Genomic DNA, 15,353 nt, shown 5'->3' with positions numbered 1-15,353 from the left:
CGCCCCATTCCTTAAACTTCCACTTCAGGGTCTTGAAAGCAAGGTTTATGTCTTGTACCTTTACATTCTGGGCATGGTGCCCGGCACATAGAAGGTGCTCAATAAACCAACAATGGATGCATGAACAGACACATCACTTCCCCAACAGCCCACTGCAAGCCAGTAGCAGAGCCAAGCTGACAACATGGCCTCACTGCAGCCCCCCAGGCCCTCGCCCCACCGACCAGGCTGGCCCTGCAACGGCGCCGGTAGCGTTCCCCAGGCGTGCGGTACTCACCAGCTTCTCTCGCTCCAGCTCCGTGCTGAACCTGGCCTGTAGTTCCACTTGCGTCTCAAGGCGTTTCTTTTCTTCTTCCGCTGCCCGAGATGCTGCTTCTTCCAGTTTCTACCCAATCGAAAGCCATCCACAGAAATGCATTTGGAGAGAGAAATGGTCACACTTAAACATGTGCGAGAATCCACACTTTCCTGATGTTCCACAAATACAGAACAAAAACTTTTAGATCTGCTGGACTTCCATTCCAATAATTTTCCCAGCCAACATACAAAACAAATTCGTTAAATCAATGACTACTGATAAGTCTGAACAGCATTTTGCAGTGGAGTCACTGAGTCACATTCGTGTACAAATGCATTCATGAGTTCGAGATCTACTTCTTGGGTTCTGACTGTACAGTGTTGTCATCTTACACATTATTCCTTAACACTTATGAGCCCAACTTCCAGAGGGCGGCCTGAGGAGCTCCAAATTCTCTTTCCCCAGTGAAACAACAATTAGAAACAACCGCTTAAGCCCAGCCTCGGCGGCTCAGTAGTTGAGCCTTGACCTATGAACCAGGAGGTCATGGTTCAATTCCCAGTTGGGGCACATGCCTGGATTGGGGGCTCCATCCCCAGTGTAGGATGTACAGGAGGCAGCCGATTGATGTTTCTCTCTCATAATGGATTTCTCCATTTATCTCTCCCTCTCCCTTCGTCTCTGACATCAATAAAAATATATTTTTTTTAAAAAAGAATGAGAAGAATATATGTTCATATTTTCTTATAAATACTAAATAAACCTAGAAGGATACACAAGAAATAAAAAATAATCGTTACCTTAGGCACGGGGTGGGAGCTAGGCAAAGGGAGAAAAGAAGTGGGAGGAAATAGTTTCACTAAATCCTTTTGTAATTTTTAATTTTGAACCATATAATTATATTACCTACGCAAATGATTATATTTTTTAAAGAAACAACAGTAGAAATGAAACATTATTTTGGGAGGAGGAATGAACAGACAGAACAAAATTCTCTTGATGATACTCTAATGGTAGATGTACATCATTACACGTGTCCAAACCACAGAATGTAGAACACGAAGAGTGGACCCTAATATAAACTATGGCTCTGGGTGATCATGAGTATCAGTGTAGACTCACCAATTGTAACAAATGTACACACTCTGGTGGGGGGTGTTGAGCATGGGGGAAGCTATGCATGGGGCAGACCGCATATGGGAAATCTCTGTACCTTCCAGTTAATTTTATTGTGAACCTAAAACTGCCCTACAAAAATAAAGCCTTTTAAAAAAATTATTTAAGTAAAGCCTTTAAAGAAATCTATTAATTTATATTTTAAAAAGGCAATACCAGGATTTCTTATAGCTTCTTCTCAATCAGCTAAGGCCTAGCAAGTCCTACAAAATTCACAAATATGTAGCCTAATTCCAGGCCAGGGCAAGAATTTTATTTCTTGATAAGAAAAAGAAAATTAGAGATTGTTAAGGGATCTGTAACAATTTTTCAACACCTATCCATCAAATCCCGAATCAGTTGCTTAAATAATTCTATGAAACCTGGCCAGCGTGGCTCAATGGTTGAGTGTCAACTATAAACCAGGAGGTCAGGGGTTTGATTCCCGGTCAGGGCACATGTCCAGGTTGCGAGCTCAATCCCAAATAGGATTGAGCCGATCAATGATTCTCTCTCATCACTGATGTTTCTATCTCTCCCTCCCTCTCTGAAATCAATAACAATATAAATAAAAATAATTCTGTGAAGCTATGTAATAAGAAAGCTGTCCAAATGGCCGAGGCCCTGTCAACTCGGGCCGGCACGCACATAACAGAGCAGGAAGGGAGACCTACACGCCACTGGGAGACCAAGTTCAAAAGAATTTAAAGGGACACCAGATGGATGAATGTCAAATGCATGACGCTAAGTGAAAGAACTCCCGAAAACACACATGCTGACTTATTCCATTTATATGAGAATTTGGAAAAGGCCAAAATACAGGAACAGATTGGTGGCTTCTAGGGGTTTGGGTGAGGGAGGGTCTGAATACAAGGAGCAGGGTGAGGAAATTCTTTGGGGCACTGGAGTTCGTCTGTACTCTGTCTGTGGTAATTACAGGAGTCTAGGCGTGTATAAAATTACTCATGAAACCAAACATAAACCACAAACTTGCTGCTTGCAAATTTCTTTTAAAGACAGAACACAGGAGCTTCTAAGCTCCTGGCAATATTCTATCTTAACTTGGTTGGTACTTTCAGAAATAGTCGCTGTATTTGCATACACATATTGCGTGCTCTCCTTTGTAGGTATGACCCATTTTGTAAGTTATAAAGGAGGGGCACCATGTCCAGTCCCCACTCGTAACATCCACCGCACTCTGTGCACAGTGGGAGGAGGGAGCAGCAACCTCATGCTGCAGGTGCTCATCTGAGCCTGTGAAGGGAGTTTTTAAAGAAGACGTACGACAGCCCAAAGAGGGGAGACGCAGGAGTGATTTGGGAAGAAGAGCAGCAAGACCTTAAGAGCTGCTTTTAGAAAGTCGATGTGCTGGGTGGAAGAGCTATTTCTAAGATTGCATGTCCACGTGGTTCTTACTATTATAAAAGTATATTAAAAAATTCTTTGGGAGTCCACGAGGAGGAAATCAGCATAAAGTGTGGTATTTCCATGGGTAGCAAAGAGAGAACCTCACCAGGAATGAGGGGCCTTATCCTGATACGGCTGTAATTAACCTAGTTATGAATAACTGGAAAGGAGCAAAGCGAAGGCCAAACATCATGGGCAGGTCATTTGTGCAGCTTTGCCAGGAAGCTGCAGCTTCACACCCTGCAGGGAGTCTCTGGTCTGGTCTATTCCCTGCATGTCTGGGGGTGGGGGGGGTGGGGGGGGGGGGGGGGGGCTGATACATAGACACAGGCCCAGTAAAGTTTGGATGAAACAGGCAGGGTGCTCTCCTGTCAGTCACACCTGGGGACAGATCATTGGCCAGAGTTGGCGTGGCCACTGCAAGCGCGGGTAGATCTGAGACACTGAATCCCCTAAACAAAGAAGTCCGCTCTCTTGCTCTCTTGTGCTCTTGGCCTCTGGCTCCCTTGGGACTCGTGTTGCAGGGGGAATCCTCTCTTGGCTCCCCTTGGAGCCCAGATGGCCCATGGCCATGTGGACCTCACCCACAAAGGACTAAAGGACTACAACTAGCCTGATGCTGAACTGGACCGGGCTGCCACATGCAACCGAAACTCTGGCCACTGGCTCTGATTTTAGCTCTTCTGAGTCCCCAGCCGCCCTCCTTCCAGGACCGGACTAAGGGAAATGGGACTTTGGAAACCCAGAGATGTAATTCCACGCAAATAAAAATCACTCATCTTCCTATGCGAGTCTCAGAAAATTCTTTTTCTTGAGATGTCGTAAGGACTCCACCCAAAGCACTCAGCGGGGAAAGGACATCCCCCTTCCACCGATAACAATACTATAAGCAACCCCCACATCCCAGGGCAAAGGTGCTGCAGAGGAGGACACACAGGTCTTTCGGCTCATGGCTCACACGTGCTCAGTGATTCAGGCAGACGGGCTCAACCCAGAGGTATCCCAGGTAAAGACCAGGGCCACACGCTGGGCACTCACCACCAACTCCCCACCCCCCCAAAACCGTGACATAACCAAGGAACAAGATCGCCCTGTGACCGTCAACAACTACCATAGCTGTACAGCCTATGGTACTTGACCCCTAGCCCTGAGATGGGAGGAGAAGCTGACCCAGACTGGACCTCTGACTCTGAACAGTAAGTAAAACCCACAATTCTACACTCAGGGTCTTATAAGGTCCTCACGAGTGAAGATGAGAGCAAAGGGGGAAAACTGAAAAAGCAACAGACTCTCCCCAGGTCGCCAAAAGTCACCGTGACATCTTAGGGGAACAACATTTCTCAACCTTCTCTGACAAAATTCAAGTGTGCTTTCTTATAAATATGCTTCTCTGGTCAATGCAATGTCCCTGCTGTCCTGAGGCCCTCATCCTTTCAGGCTGGGGAAACCAGGGTGTCCTGAGAGTGTAGATACACTTCCTGGGAACACAGTTCGCCGAAAAAATCTCCACAAAACTGCAGTAACCTGGTCTTAGTAAAACCAAAGCTCGGAAGTGAGGCAGCTGTGGCTCCTGCGATGCAAAGAGCCCTCCGGGCCCAGCCCAGCGTCCGCTCCCCTCTCCTCACCTTCCTCACGGTCTCCAGCTCCCGCTGCTTGTTCTCGTTGGCAGCCTGGAGCTCCTTCATCTGCCGCTCCAGCTCCTCCTGCTCAGCCAGCAGCTTCTTCCGGCGTTCCCTCCGACTCTGGCGGGCTTCTTTGTGCGGTGGGGGGCTGCCCAACTTCAGCAGATGGATGGTAGAGTGAATGGCTGTGAAAGGTGCAGAGAGAACACAGGAAACGCCTGTTATTCTTTGTAACCCTAACATGCAAAGGCACAGTGGGAAGGAAGCCAGACGGGCCTCAGTGTAGATTCTGACTCTGCCACTGAGTATCGGTGTGACCTTGAGCAAGTCACCAAGGTCACACTGTGGCTTAAGCATCAGTTTCCTCACCTCTAAAATGAGAGAGATCATCTCTAAAGTCACTTTTAGCCCCCATATTCCAAAATTATATATCTGTGCTTAAATAGATGCTTGATTCAGGAATACCACATACATTTGAAGAATTTATTTAAAACAACACTTTCAAATAAATAACACTTTCCACTCCCTTCCCCATACTTGTCAAAAGGCTAAGATTTAGCCATAGTAAGGGCTGAGATTCAAAGTTCTGGTATCTGATTTGCTACCTGCTGTGTTGAGTTTGCCCGACATCTATGCCTTTTGAGACCGTCTCCCTATATGCCTCCCTCCTGAGATGTTAATAGTAGCCTCCATTTACTGAATCCTTACTATATGTATACCCTTTCCGTGCATTATCTAATTTTTATGTAAAACCTAATTTCTTTCCTGATGGTTTCACTTGTATAATTTTTTTTAATAGTTAACACTTTTGTTCAAATTCAAAAGCATGAAAGGACATAGAGGAAGTCTCTCTCCTACTCCTATCCCCAAGTACCAGTTCCCCTCTCCACCAGCAACCACTGCTAACAGTTCCTTGGGCATCTTTCCAGAAATAGATTAAGAATATACAAGTAAATATGTATATACATCCTCCGCCTCCTTTTGACATGAACAGTGGCATAGCACACTCTTCTGAGCCCTGGTTTTCTCATTTAATTTATCCTTGAGAGCTTTCATATCACTACACAAAGTATTGCACAGTACTCCACTGCAGAGCTGTACCGTAATGTATTCAACCACTTCCCAATTAACGGACATTTAGGTTGCTTGCAACGTATCACAAGCATTTCTGCAAGGATGTATCATTTTAAATATGCGAGTATAACTTCATTATTTAATTATCAACCTTTACAACAACCCTAGAGGGCAGTACTGTTACTGTTCCCATTCCACAGGAGAGGAGAGCAGCTACAGAATTCGTAACTCAGCCTACATGACTCAGGAAAGACGATTCAAACCCAGCTGGGCTTGCCTCACACTCTTAAACCACATCAAGAAAGAGCACAGCAGCCGAAACCGGTTTGGCTCAGTGGATAGAGCGTCGGCTTGCGGACTGAAAGGCCCCAGGTTTGATTCCGGTCAAGGGCATGTACCTGGGTTGCGGGCACATCCCCGGTGAGAGATGTGCAGGAGGCAGCTGATTGATGTTTCTCTCTCATCGATGTTTCTAACTCTCTACCTCTCTCCCTTCCTCTCTGTAAAAAATCAATAAAATATATTTAAAAAAAAAAAAAAAAAGAAAGAGCACAGCTTGCAATGCAATCTTTTCTCGCCTGACACTGAGGGTCCCTATGACTTTGACTACATTTAGTTTTAAATCCTAGCTCTAAAAATACTATTTCTCTCAGTATACCCCTCAGAAACCTAGCCTTTCCCCTGGATAATCAGCCGCCCCCGAGGCAGCAGAAGACAGCCCAGACCTGAGTAATGGTCACAAGGTCCAGACTAAAGATAACATCTTGACCTAAGTTATGTTTCGGCTCCTGAGCCCTAAAGTGGAGAAGCCCAGCTACTTCCCCAAGAGCCCAGACAGAGGGACGCCTGAGCAGACCTCAGCACTGTCCTCTAGACCCGAAGAAATGATTCATTACCTTACCTCACCTCCAGCCAGTCAGCTCCCAGCAGGACCCTGAGCCCCTACCCCTCAGTGTCTTGTGATTTTTGCCCTATATAATCTTAACCTATGTGCCACAGAGGAGTCGGGTTTTTAGCATTAGCTCCCCATCGCTGGATTGGTCACTTCAATATTAAACTATTTTTCTTTCTATTCTGCAAACTCCCGCGCCTGCATTTGTTCGGGCCAGTGCACACAGGCAGGTGGACTAAAAAAAAAAATAATAAAATTGGGGTCCCAGTAACATAACTAAGTCCAAGAATATCATATTCAGAAATCTCCCCATCATTTTTAAAAATCTAATATACAGTGTCTCATTCTTTGACGGTCACTTTAAAATTCTCCACAGTTGTTAAAAGGGGAAATTCCACACTCTTCAAATAGCAGGAGTGAATAACACTCAAAACGTCCAGTTTACAATTTTCCCGTAAGATGATTACAAAAATGAAATCGACTAAAAAATTTGGAAACTGCTCTTGATTTGTTTTTCTTTAAGCTACCATGTCACACCCAGTATTAACACAGACAAGGAGGGAACAAGGCCTCGGTATCTTACATGAACTTCAAAAATAGAAAGTCAGAGCTTCCGAGAGACACCAGGACCAACAGGAAAAGTCACGTACCTTGAATCCACTCCTGCTTCTTCTTCTTATCTGAAGCACTGATCTCAAAGGTCTTATCGAGACACTTTATGAGAAAGAGGCATTTCTTTCCATCTTTGTCAGGCAAAGACTAAAACAGAAAGCCAAGTTAGCTCTTTTTTGTTGTTTTTTATTTCTTTGTGTTTGTTTTTTTACAGAGAGAGAGAGAGAGAGAGAAGGAGGGAGAAACACAGACTTCTGTTGTTCCACTTATTTGTGCATTCATTGGTTGCTTCTTGTATGTGCCTGACCTGGGATCCATCCCACAACCCTGGCACATCAGGCCAATGCTCTAACCAATGAACTACCTGGCCAAGGCTAAGATATTATTTTTAAGTTTTTAAATTAAATTCGATCTTAATTATTTATACAAATCTGGCTGGAATTCAATGTTAATGAAAAATACCTCTAAATGCATGTAACTGATTCACTAATTCTATCCCCTGGGCAACTTTACTTATGGGAACAATGACTCCTGATCAGTATACCAAATCCTGACCAGGAGAACCACCACCTGATGGGGATGCCATGCTTTGGGCTTCCCTGGCACAGAGACTCGGACCTGAGCACGTCCCTTACAGGAACCCTGGCAGGTACACCCACGGAGCTACTACAAGTACTCACTCCTCTGAGCAATGAGGCTTCTAAGCCAGAGTGATTTCCACGCCTGCCAGAGGTGTGCACCCCTCTCCTCTCCTTGCACCTGGATTGGTGCTGGCAAGCTGTGGTTCCTGACCTACATCCTTATGAGAAGACTGGTATGGCCTGTTGTAATCTTTGTGATTTTCCATGTTTAGCTGAATCTAAAAAAAAAAACCTTAATGGGCGTTGCACACCCTAGAACATTAATTCTATACCATTTCATCCATCAAAATACATTATCATTTATGAGTAAGATCGTAGGTATTCGAAATGTTCTTCAACAAAGACAGGCCTGGTAACAGTTCAGATATAAATACTCAAAAATGTATGTTCTTGAGGACTTCACTTCTTGACAGAACAGTTATGAATAAAATGTACTGAAAGTCGCTGAAAGTATTCAAAGGTATTGCTCATTTCTTCCGTTTTATTCATTGCACTCAAAATGGCCCAGAGTTGCTGGTATGTTCATTATTTCAACTGATTTTTTTGCTTTATTTTCTTTTGATGACTCAGTTTTATTCAATAATGATTCCGTAAATGTACAAACGAATGCAATTCAATCCCTACCCTTTGTTCACGAGTATAAGATAGAAGACAAATTCACATTAGAAAAAATTCTGTCAGGTATCTTTAATTTTTATTGCAACTTTAGCCTATATTATGTTGGGAATTAAGTTTTAAGATTATTTTGAGGACCTGAAGTCTACAAAGAAGATAAGCTACTTGAACAGCAGGGGGCAGCACCGCAAAGAGGTAACAGTAGGCTCTTACCTCCACACAGCAGTTTTCATCCAAGACAATGTCTCCTTTCTTATCCTTCAGATCCTCACTCACATAATAAGAAATCATGTTGGGTTTTAGTACAAACCAGCGTTCAGTCCAGTTTTTCCGTTTATGGCCTTTTTTCATCATGTAACCCTATAAGAGATTAAATCTGACATAAATGCCTGTGTCTCTCTTCCTTGATATTCCTACCTACTCCATTATCTGATGGATGGTTCTTGCCCTTTGTGGATCATGAACCCTTTGAGGATCTATGAAAGCCAGGGACACTATTCCTAGTCAAATTCACATAAGCACATGCAAACAAAAGGCTATGCAGAATTTTAGACACCCCTCTCCTCCCTGCAAAGCTAAATAGACAATAGACTTTTTAAAATATATATATTTGTATTGATTTCAGAGAAAAAAGGAGAGGGGGAGAGAGATAGAAACATCTATGATGAGAAAGAATCATCGATCAGCTGCCTCCTGCACACCCCCCACTGGGGGTTCACCCTGCAACCCAGGCATGTGCCCTAACCAGGAATTGAACCATGACCTCCTGGTTCATAGGTCAATGCTCAACCACTGAGCCATGCCGGCCAGGCAGATAGTAGATTTTAGAATCCCTGATGTTAATAGCATTGTAGTTTTTTAAAATTCCATATATTTTAGGGATGCTTATTGAAATATTTATAAATATTGCCCTAGCTGGTTTGGCTTAGTGAATAGAGCGTCGGCCTGCAGACTGAAGGGTCCCAGGTTCAATTCTGGTCAAGGGCACATGCCCAGGTTGTGGGCTAGATCCCAAGTGGGGGGCGTGCAGGAGGCAGCCAATCAATGGTTCTCTCTCATCATTGATGTTTCTATCTCCCTCTCCCTTCCTCTCTGAAATCAATAAAAATATATTTTTAAAAAAGAAATATTTATAAATTTTATAAAATGAAATATCTGAGATTTGTTTCAAGACAATACAGGAGAAGCAAAAGTAGGTAGTATAGGATTCACCGTGTATTAGTGGTTGATGGGACTGGATGGTGGATATATTGGAGTTCATTATACTATGCAGTCTATTTTACTTTACACACACACACACACACACACACACACACACACACACCAACAGTACTCTCAGTAAAGCAAACCCTCCGTCAATAAAAATGCTAAAAGGTGCTAACAGCCAGATATACTACTCAGCCAATCACCTTCTGACACCAACTTACCTTTCTATTTGATCTCACAGTATTCTGGAAGATGAACTCTGCTCCAGATGAGCAAAGAAAGAATGAAGCAATAGGTAAGGATACTGGCTTCTACGTGTAGCTTCTATGCATACTTGTAAGTCTGTACTTCCTCCCCATATATCAGCCTCAAAGGTGTATAATTCAAACTTTTACTTCAACAAAATTACACCTGATGATAGCCTTTCAAGGCTGTTCAAGAATAGCTGGCATTTAAATATTAAATGTACAGGGGGCGGAGCAACAAAGGCAAAGGGAGTAAGAAGCACTAATTGGTAGTCACAAAATAAGCACAGAGATGTAAGGTAAAACAAAGGGAACAGAGTTAACAATGTTGTAATTACTATGTGTGGTGCCAGGTGGGTAACGGAAATATCAGGAGGAACACTTCGTAAAATATATGACTGTCTAACCACTATGCTGTACAGGAACCAATACAAAATAATGCTGAAAGTAAACTGTAGTTTTTCTAATATTTTTAAGCTATCCCACACTGAAATTCATCCGTAATCCGTATCCTGCCGTCCTGATGGGCTTAGTGCTCCTTCGCAGAGATCATGTCTTATATCTCCTCGAAGCTCCAAAAATCTATACACATTAAGCCTCAACTACTGTTTATTGATGGGCTCCACTAGGGAAAAAGAGCAAGGATGACAATATTACCCACTGAACAAAAAAAGGACCAAAGTAAGGAAATCACAAATTGGAGTTATTATTCAATATTATAATACTAGAGGCCTGGTGCACAAATTGTGCATGGGTGGGGTCCAGCTGGCCCACCCTAATCGGGTGAGGGGTGCTGATCAGGGATGGGCCGGGTGGGGGGAGGAACTGTGGGTGGTTGGCCGGCCAGCCCCGCCCCCTAGTCAAACTCCCAGTCAAACTCCTGGTGGAGGGGACAATTTGCATATTAGCCTTTTACTATATAGGATAAGAAATTTGAAAGATCCACTAATAAATATATACGTTCCATTTAACAAGCATTAATCTCCCCATATGATTACCAGTTGCTTTGCAGGTGCTGAGAAAATAAATATCATAATCTAATAAGACAAATGCAATTTTGTTATGTAAAGGGGTTTTCTTCCAAAAATAAGGGCATTTTTCTGATTTTACAAAAATAATATATAACCATATACATAAATTCATGTATGTTGCTAAGTCCAATAATAAGAAAGGAATCAAGAAGAAAATAAAATTTGCAGAACTTCCACAATCCAGAGGTGATCTCTCCAACACTCTACTGAGTGCCCTTCCCGACGGCTCTGTGCCCACACCTCACACTGCGAAAGGAACTGCAAGGCTGCTGCTCACCAACACGCCGTGGGGACCTTTCAGATGGACAGGTGTGGAGGTACCCATGACATGAGAGTCCTTTAAAAATCATTTGCGAATGTGATCGTTTAAACAGCTCTTTCAAAATAGCAGCTCCGCCCGGCCACAGTGGCTCAGTGGTTGAGCGTCAACCTAGGAACCAGGAGGTCAGTTTGATTCCCGGTCAGGGCATATGCCCGGGCTGGGGGCTCGATCCCCAATCAGGCAGAAGGCACCTGATCAATGATTCTCCCTCATCATTAAGGTTTCTCTTCTCTCTCTCTCTCTCTCTCTCTCTCTCTCTCTCTCTCTCTCTCTCTCTCTCTCTCTCTCCTCCCTTCCTCTCTGAAATCAATAAAAATATATATTTTTAAAAAATAGCAACTCCAATGCTTAACCATACTTCAGAAATGCACCTGTAAGTCTGCAAAAGGAAAGCCTGAGAAAATAAGACTTTGTTCAGCTCTAAATCCGTGTTAAAGTAAAAGTGACTTATACTCGCCGTAACAGGTTTGGCTCAGTGGATAGAGCGTCGGCCTGTGGACTGAAAGGTCCCAGGTTTGATTCCGGTCAAGGGCATGTATCTTGGTTGCAGGCACATCCCCAGTGGGGGGTGTGCAGGAGGCAGCTGGTCGATGTTTCTATCTCATCAATGTTTCTGACTCTCTATCCCTCTCCCTTCCTCTCTGTAAAAAATCAATAAAATATTTTTTTTTTTTAAGTGACTTATACTCATCTTTGTGATGAAAATTTGTCTGAGTTCAAACATGTCAAATTCCAAAGGTGAGAAGAAACACGGTGTTACAGGAGTCTTACCTGTTTCAACACATCTAGTATCAGCTCATTGAAGACTTCATTGATGGCCATGGACACCGTCTGCCGGTCCATGCCTTTGCTGAACTGCCCGGTTCCAACGAGCTCGATCAGCTCCCACACAGAAAGGCCGTCTTTCCCGTCATCGAAGTTGACTTTATAATCTTCAAATTGCTCTTGCTGCCAAACTCCTCCCATCGCATCTGTCAGTTTCTTAAGCAGGTATTCAATCTACAGAGAGAATTTAGAAGGCATTATTTACTAGTAAAAAAATAACCTTTTAACTTAGGTACATATCTACGTTATGTACACTGATAAGGTCCATTTAAGAGATATTCTTTTACAATTCCAACAGCGGATCATGATTCTGTCAGGGAGAAGGGTGTGGACAAATGCCACTGGTTCTACATTGACCTAGAATAAGTAACGGAAGCAAACTCTGGTAACCCTCTGATCGTGTATTTGCATACGTTTCCAAAGCAAACTGCACACATACACTGCCATACGCAAACTAATTAATGTGATCTGATTACTCTCTCTCGGATAAATATTTTAATACATCAGAATATTCATTTTTAAAAAAAAAAAGAATATTCATCTTTTTCTAATATGTAAGCACCCAGTTAAATAAGCATCTCAAAGTAAAATGTACAAGTTACTCCCCAATTTACACATTTTCGATATAAGGCAGTTATTTTAAATTCATGCTGCCTCCTCCCGTTAGGAACGCTGACAATGTTGTAAACAATGTACTTTCTAGCTTGGCCTGGAAGAGCTTCTCAAACCCTGAAACACTGAGTCGTCTCCACCTTCCAAATGGCTTCCTTTCTATTACTGATTTTGGTTGGGGCAGTACCATTCACCATGGCAGGATCCTTATTCCCTACGGCCTTACATCAAATCGGCGACAAAATCCCACGGTGTTTACCCCCCTGGACAGGAGGTTTTCAAACTGCAGGTTATGACTCAATATGAAATCAACTTAGTGGGCAGTAAGTAGCATTTTCTTTAAGGAAATGAAAAAATATTTCAGTTTATCCACAATGAAGACAAATGTTTTGAGTGACAAGTCTTGCTTGGTGTGTGCATGTATCTGTGTGTGCTGGGTCATGAAATAAATGTTTATCTTCCTGTAGGTCGCAGTCAAAAGGGATTGAAAAACTGTCCAAGACAGTTCTCAATTCCGTCTCCTCCTACCCCATCTGCCTTGGTTCGGGCCTCCCATTGGTGCCCCGGCCTCCAGCATCGCCCCCTGGTATCTGTATTCTGCCAGAGAGATTTTTCTAAAACCCAACCTGAGCCTGTGACCCTTGTCTTTAAACCCTGCTTCAAAGATAAAGGCCAAGCTCCTCTGCATCCATCGGTGGCCCTCGCCCTGCCTGCTGTCTCGCTCATGACACACTTACACTCCCCAGTGCTACCAACACCACTGGGCAGGGGCCCCACTTCTTCTTTGAAGGACTGGGTAGTAAATATTTCAAGCTTTGTGCATCTCCGTTTATTTTCTACTTCGTTTTGGGGTTTTTTGGTGTGTGTGTGTGTGTGTGTGTGTGTGTGTGTCTTTTTTAATAACCCTTTGAAAACCGTAAAAACGATGCCTAGCACATAGACAATATGAAGCAGACCATGGGCTGGCTTCAGTCAGCGAGCCATAGTTTGCCAATACCTGCCATAGATTATAAGTAGCTTACCCACATGACACACTTGCTTATGCTCCAATGCCTTCCCCACGCTGCTCTGTCTAGAACACCTTCACCCATTTCTCTACCTAACAGATATTTATTCACGTCCTACATCGTCTAAGATATTCCCACCCAAAATGCGATGTGTGGACCAGCAGCAGCAGCACTTAGAAACCTATTAAAATTAAGTGTCTCAGATCCCACGAAAAACCCAAAATCTGCCTTTGAACAAGTGCCCCAGGAACTCAAAGGCACACTAAGGTCTGAGAAGCAAACCTGCTCTGACCAACCCTAACCCGGGCAGGTGTTTGTCTATGCTGCTGCATTTAGCAGACTGAATTAAAATGATCTTTTTACTAACTGGCTTCCCCACTGTTTTATGAATTCCATACAGGAGGGACCATGTCCCACTCATCTTTGAATCCCCAGAACTCAGTATGGTACTTAGAACGTAGTAGAGCTCAATTAATGTTAGTTAAACTGAAATAAATTAAGCTAAGCCGCAATTTCCTCATGAAATGAATGAGTATAATAACACTCATCAGCCCAGCCGGCGTGGCTCAGTGGTTGAGTTTTGACCTATGAGCCAGGAGGTCACAGTTGGATTCCTAGTCAGGGCACATGCCCAGGTTGCAGGCTCGATCCTCAATAGGATCAGGAGGCAGCCAATCAATGATTCTCTCTCATCATTGATGTTTCTATCTCTCTCTCTCCCTCTTCCTTCCTCTCTGAAATCAATAAAAAATATATATATATTTTAAAAAATAAAATAACATTCATCACATATACCTACTATGGAGATAAAATGAAACAAATACAGGACATTTTGCACAGTGCCAGGCATACTAGGTACTCCATCAATGTTAATTCCCTTCGGCATTGAGTGGACTATTGTACCACCATTTAAAATTACTTTCAAGAAAGCACTTATAGCCCTGGCTGGTTTGGCTCAGTGGATAGAGCGTCGGCCTGGGGACTGAAGGGTCCCCGGTTCGATTTCGGTCAAGGGCACATGCCTGGGTTGTGGACTCAATCCCCAGTAGGGGTGTGCAGGAGGCAGCTGATCAATTATTCTCATCATTGATGTTTCAATCTCTCTCTCCCTCTCCCTTCTCTGAAATCAATAAAAATATGTTTTTTTTAAAAAAGAAAGCATTTATGAAAGTACATAAAGTGAAGAAGAATGCAAAATTAAATTTACCTATGATTTATACTCCATAAAGATTATGTAAATATTTTGACAAATACTAGTACAAAACATAGAAACAGCAAGTCTGTTACAGATAGGATTGTGAATTATATTTTTCTTTGTCTTCTTTTTTTAAAAAATATATATATTCTATTGATTTCAGAGAGGAAGGGAGAGGGAAAGAGATGGAAATGTCAATGATGAGAGAGGATCATTGATTGGCTGCCTTCTGCCTGCCCTCTACCAGGGATCAAGCCCACAACCCCAGGCATGTGCCCTTGACTGGAATTGAACCCAGGACCCTTCAGTCTGCATGCCGGTGCTCTATCCACTGAGCCAAACCAGCTAGGACTTTCTTTCTCTTCTTAACACTTCCATTAACTTGGTTAAAACATTGTTTGTGAAATAAACTTTAACCAAAAAAAAATTGAAAAACATATTTGCAAAGAAATGTACATTCATAAAATATCACAAAGTCAAAAAAGATCATGAGTTCTACGATTTAATTTGATAAGATTGTAAAAATCCTCTAGTATGGAGATTACTTAATCCCTTAAATCTAACATATGTTTACTTGTTGGAGAAAGACACATT

The 15,353-nt window shown here is 42.9% G+C and overlaps 1 protein-coding gene across 2 annotated transcripts in view; it reads right to left on the bottom strand.

The window, feature by feature from the left end:
* Positions 1 to 15,353, bottom strand: part of SWAP70 (switching B cell complex subunit SWAP70) — a 69,854-nt gene that overhangs the window by 11,754 nt on the left and 42,747 nt on the right. For both annotated transcript variants that reach the window (XM_036325349.1, XM_036325350.1), the window contains 5 exons: positions 11,892 to 12,119; positions 8,530 to 8,676; positions 7,099 to 7,207; positions 4,486 to 4,667; positions 278 to 385 (listed from right to left, as the gene is read on the bottom strand). In XM_036325349.1, coding sequence (XP_036181242.1) covers positions 278 to 385; positions 4,486 to 4,667; positions 7,099 to 7,207; positions 8,530 to 8,676; positions 11,892 to 12,119 — 774 coding nt within the window. The remainder of the gene's footprint in view (positions 1 to 277; positions 386 to 4,485; positions 4,668 to 7,098; positions 7,208 to 8,529; positions 8,677 to 11,891; positions 12,120 to 15,353) is intronic.

Source organism: Myotis myotis, unplaced genomic scaffold (genome assembly GCF_014108235.1).
Source record: "Myotis myotis isolate mMyoMyo1 unplaced genomic scaffold, mMyoMyo1.p scaffold_m19_p_10, whole genome shotgun sequence".
Lineage (NCBI taxonomy): Eukaryota > Metazoa > Chordata > Mammalia > Chiroptera > Vespertilionidae > Myotis > Myotis myotis.
This window is presented reverse-complemented; position numbering and strand designations above follow the sequence as displayed.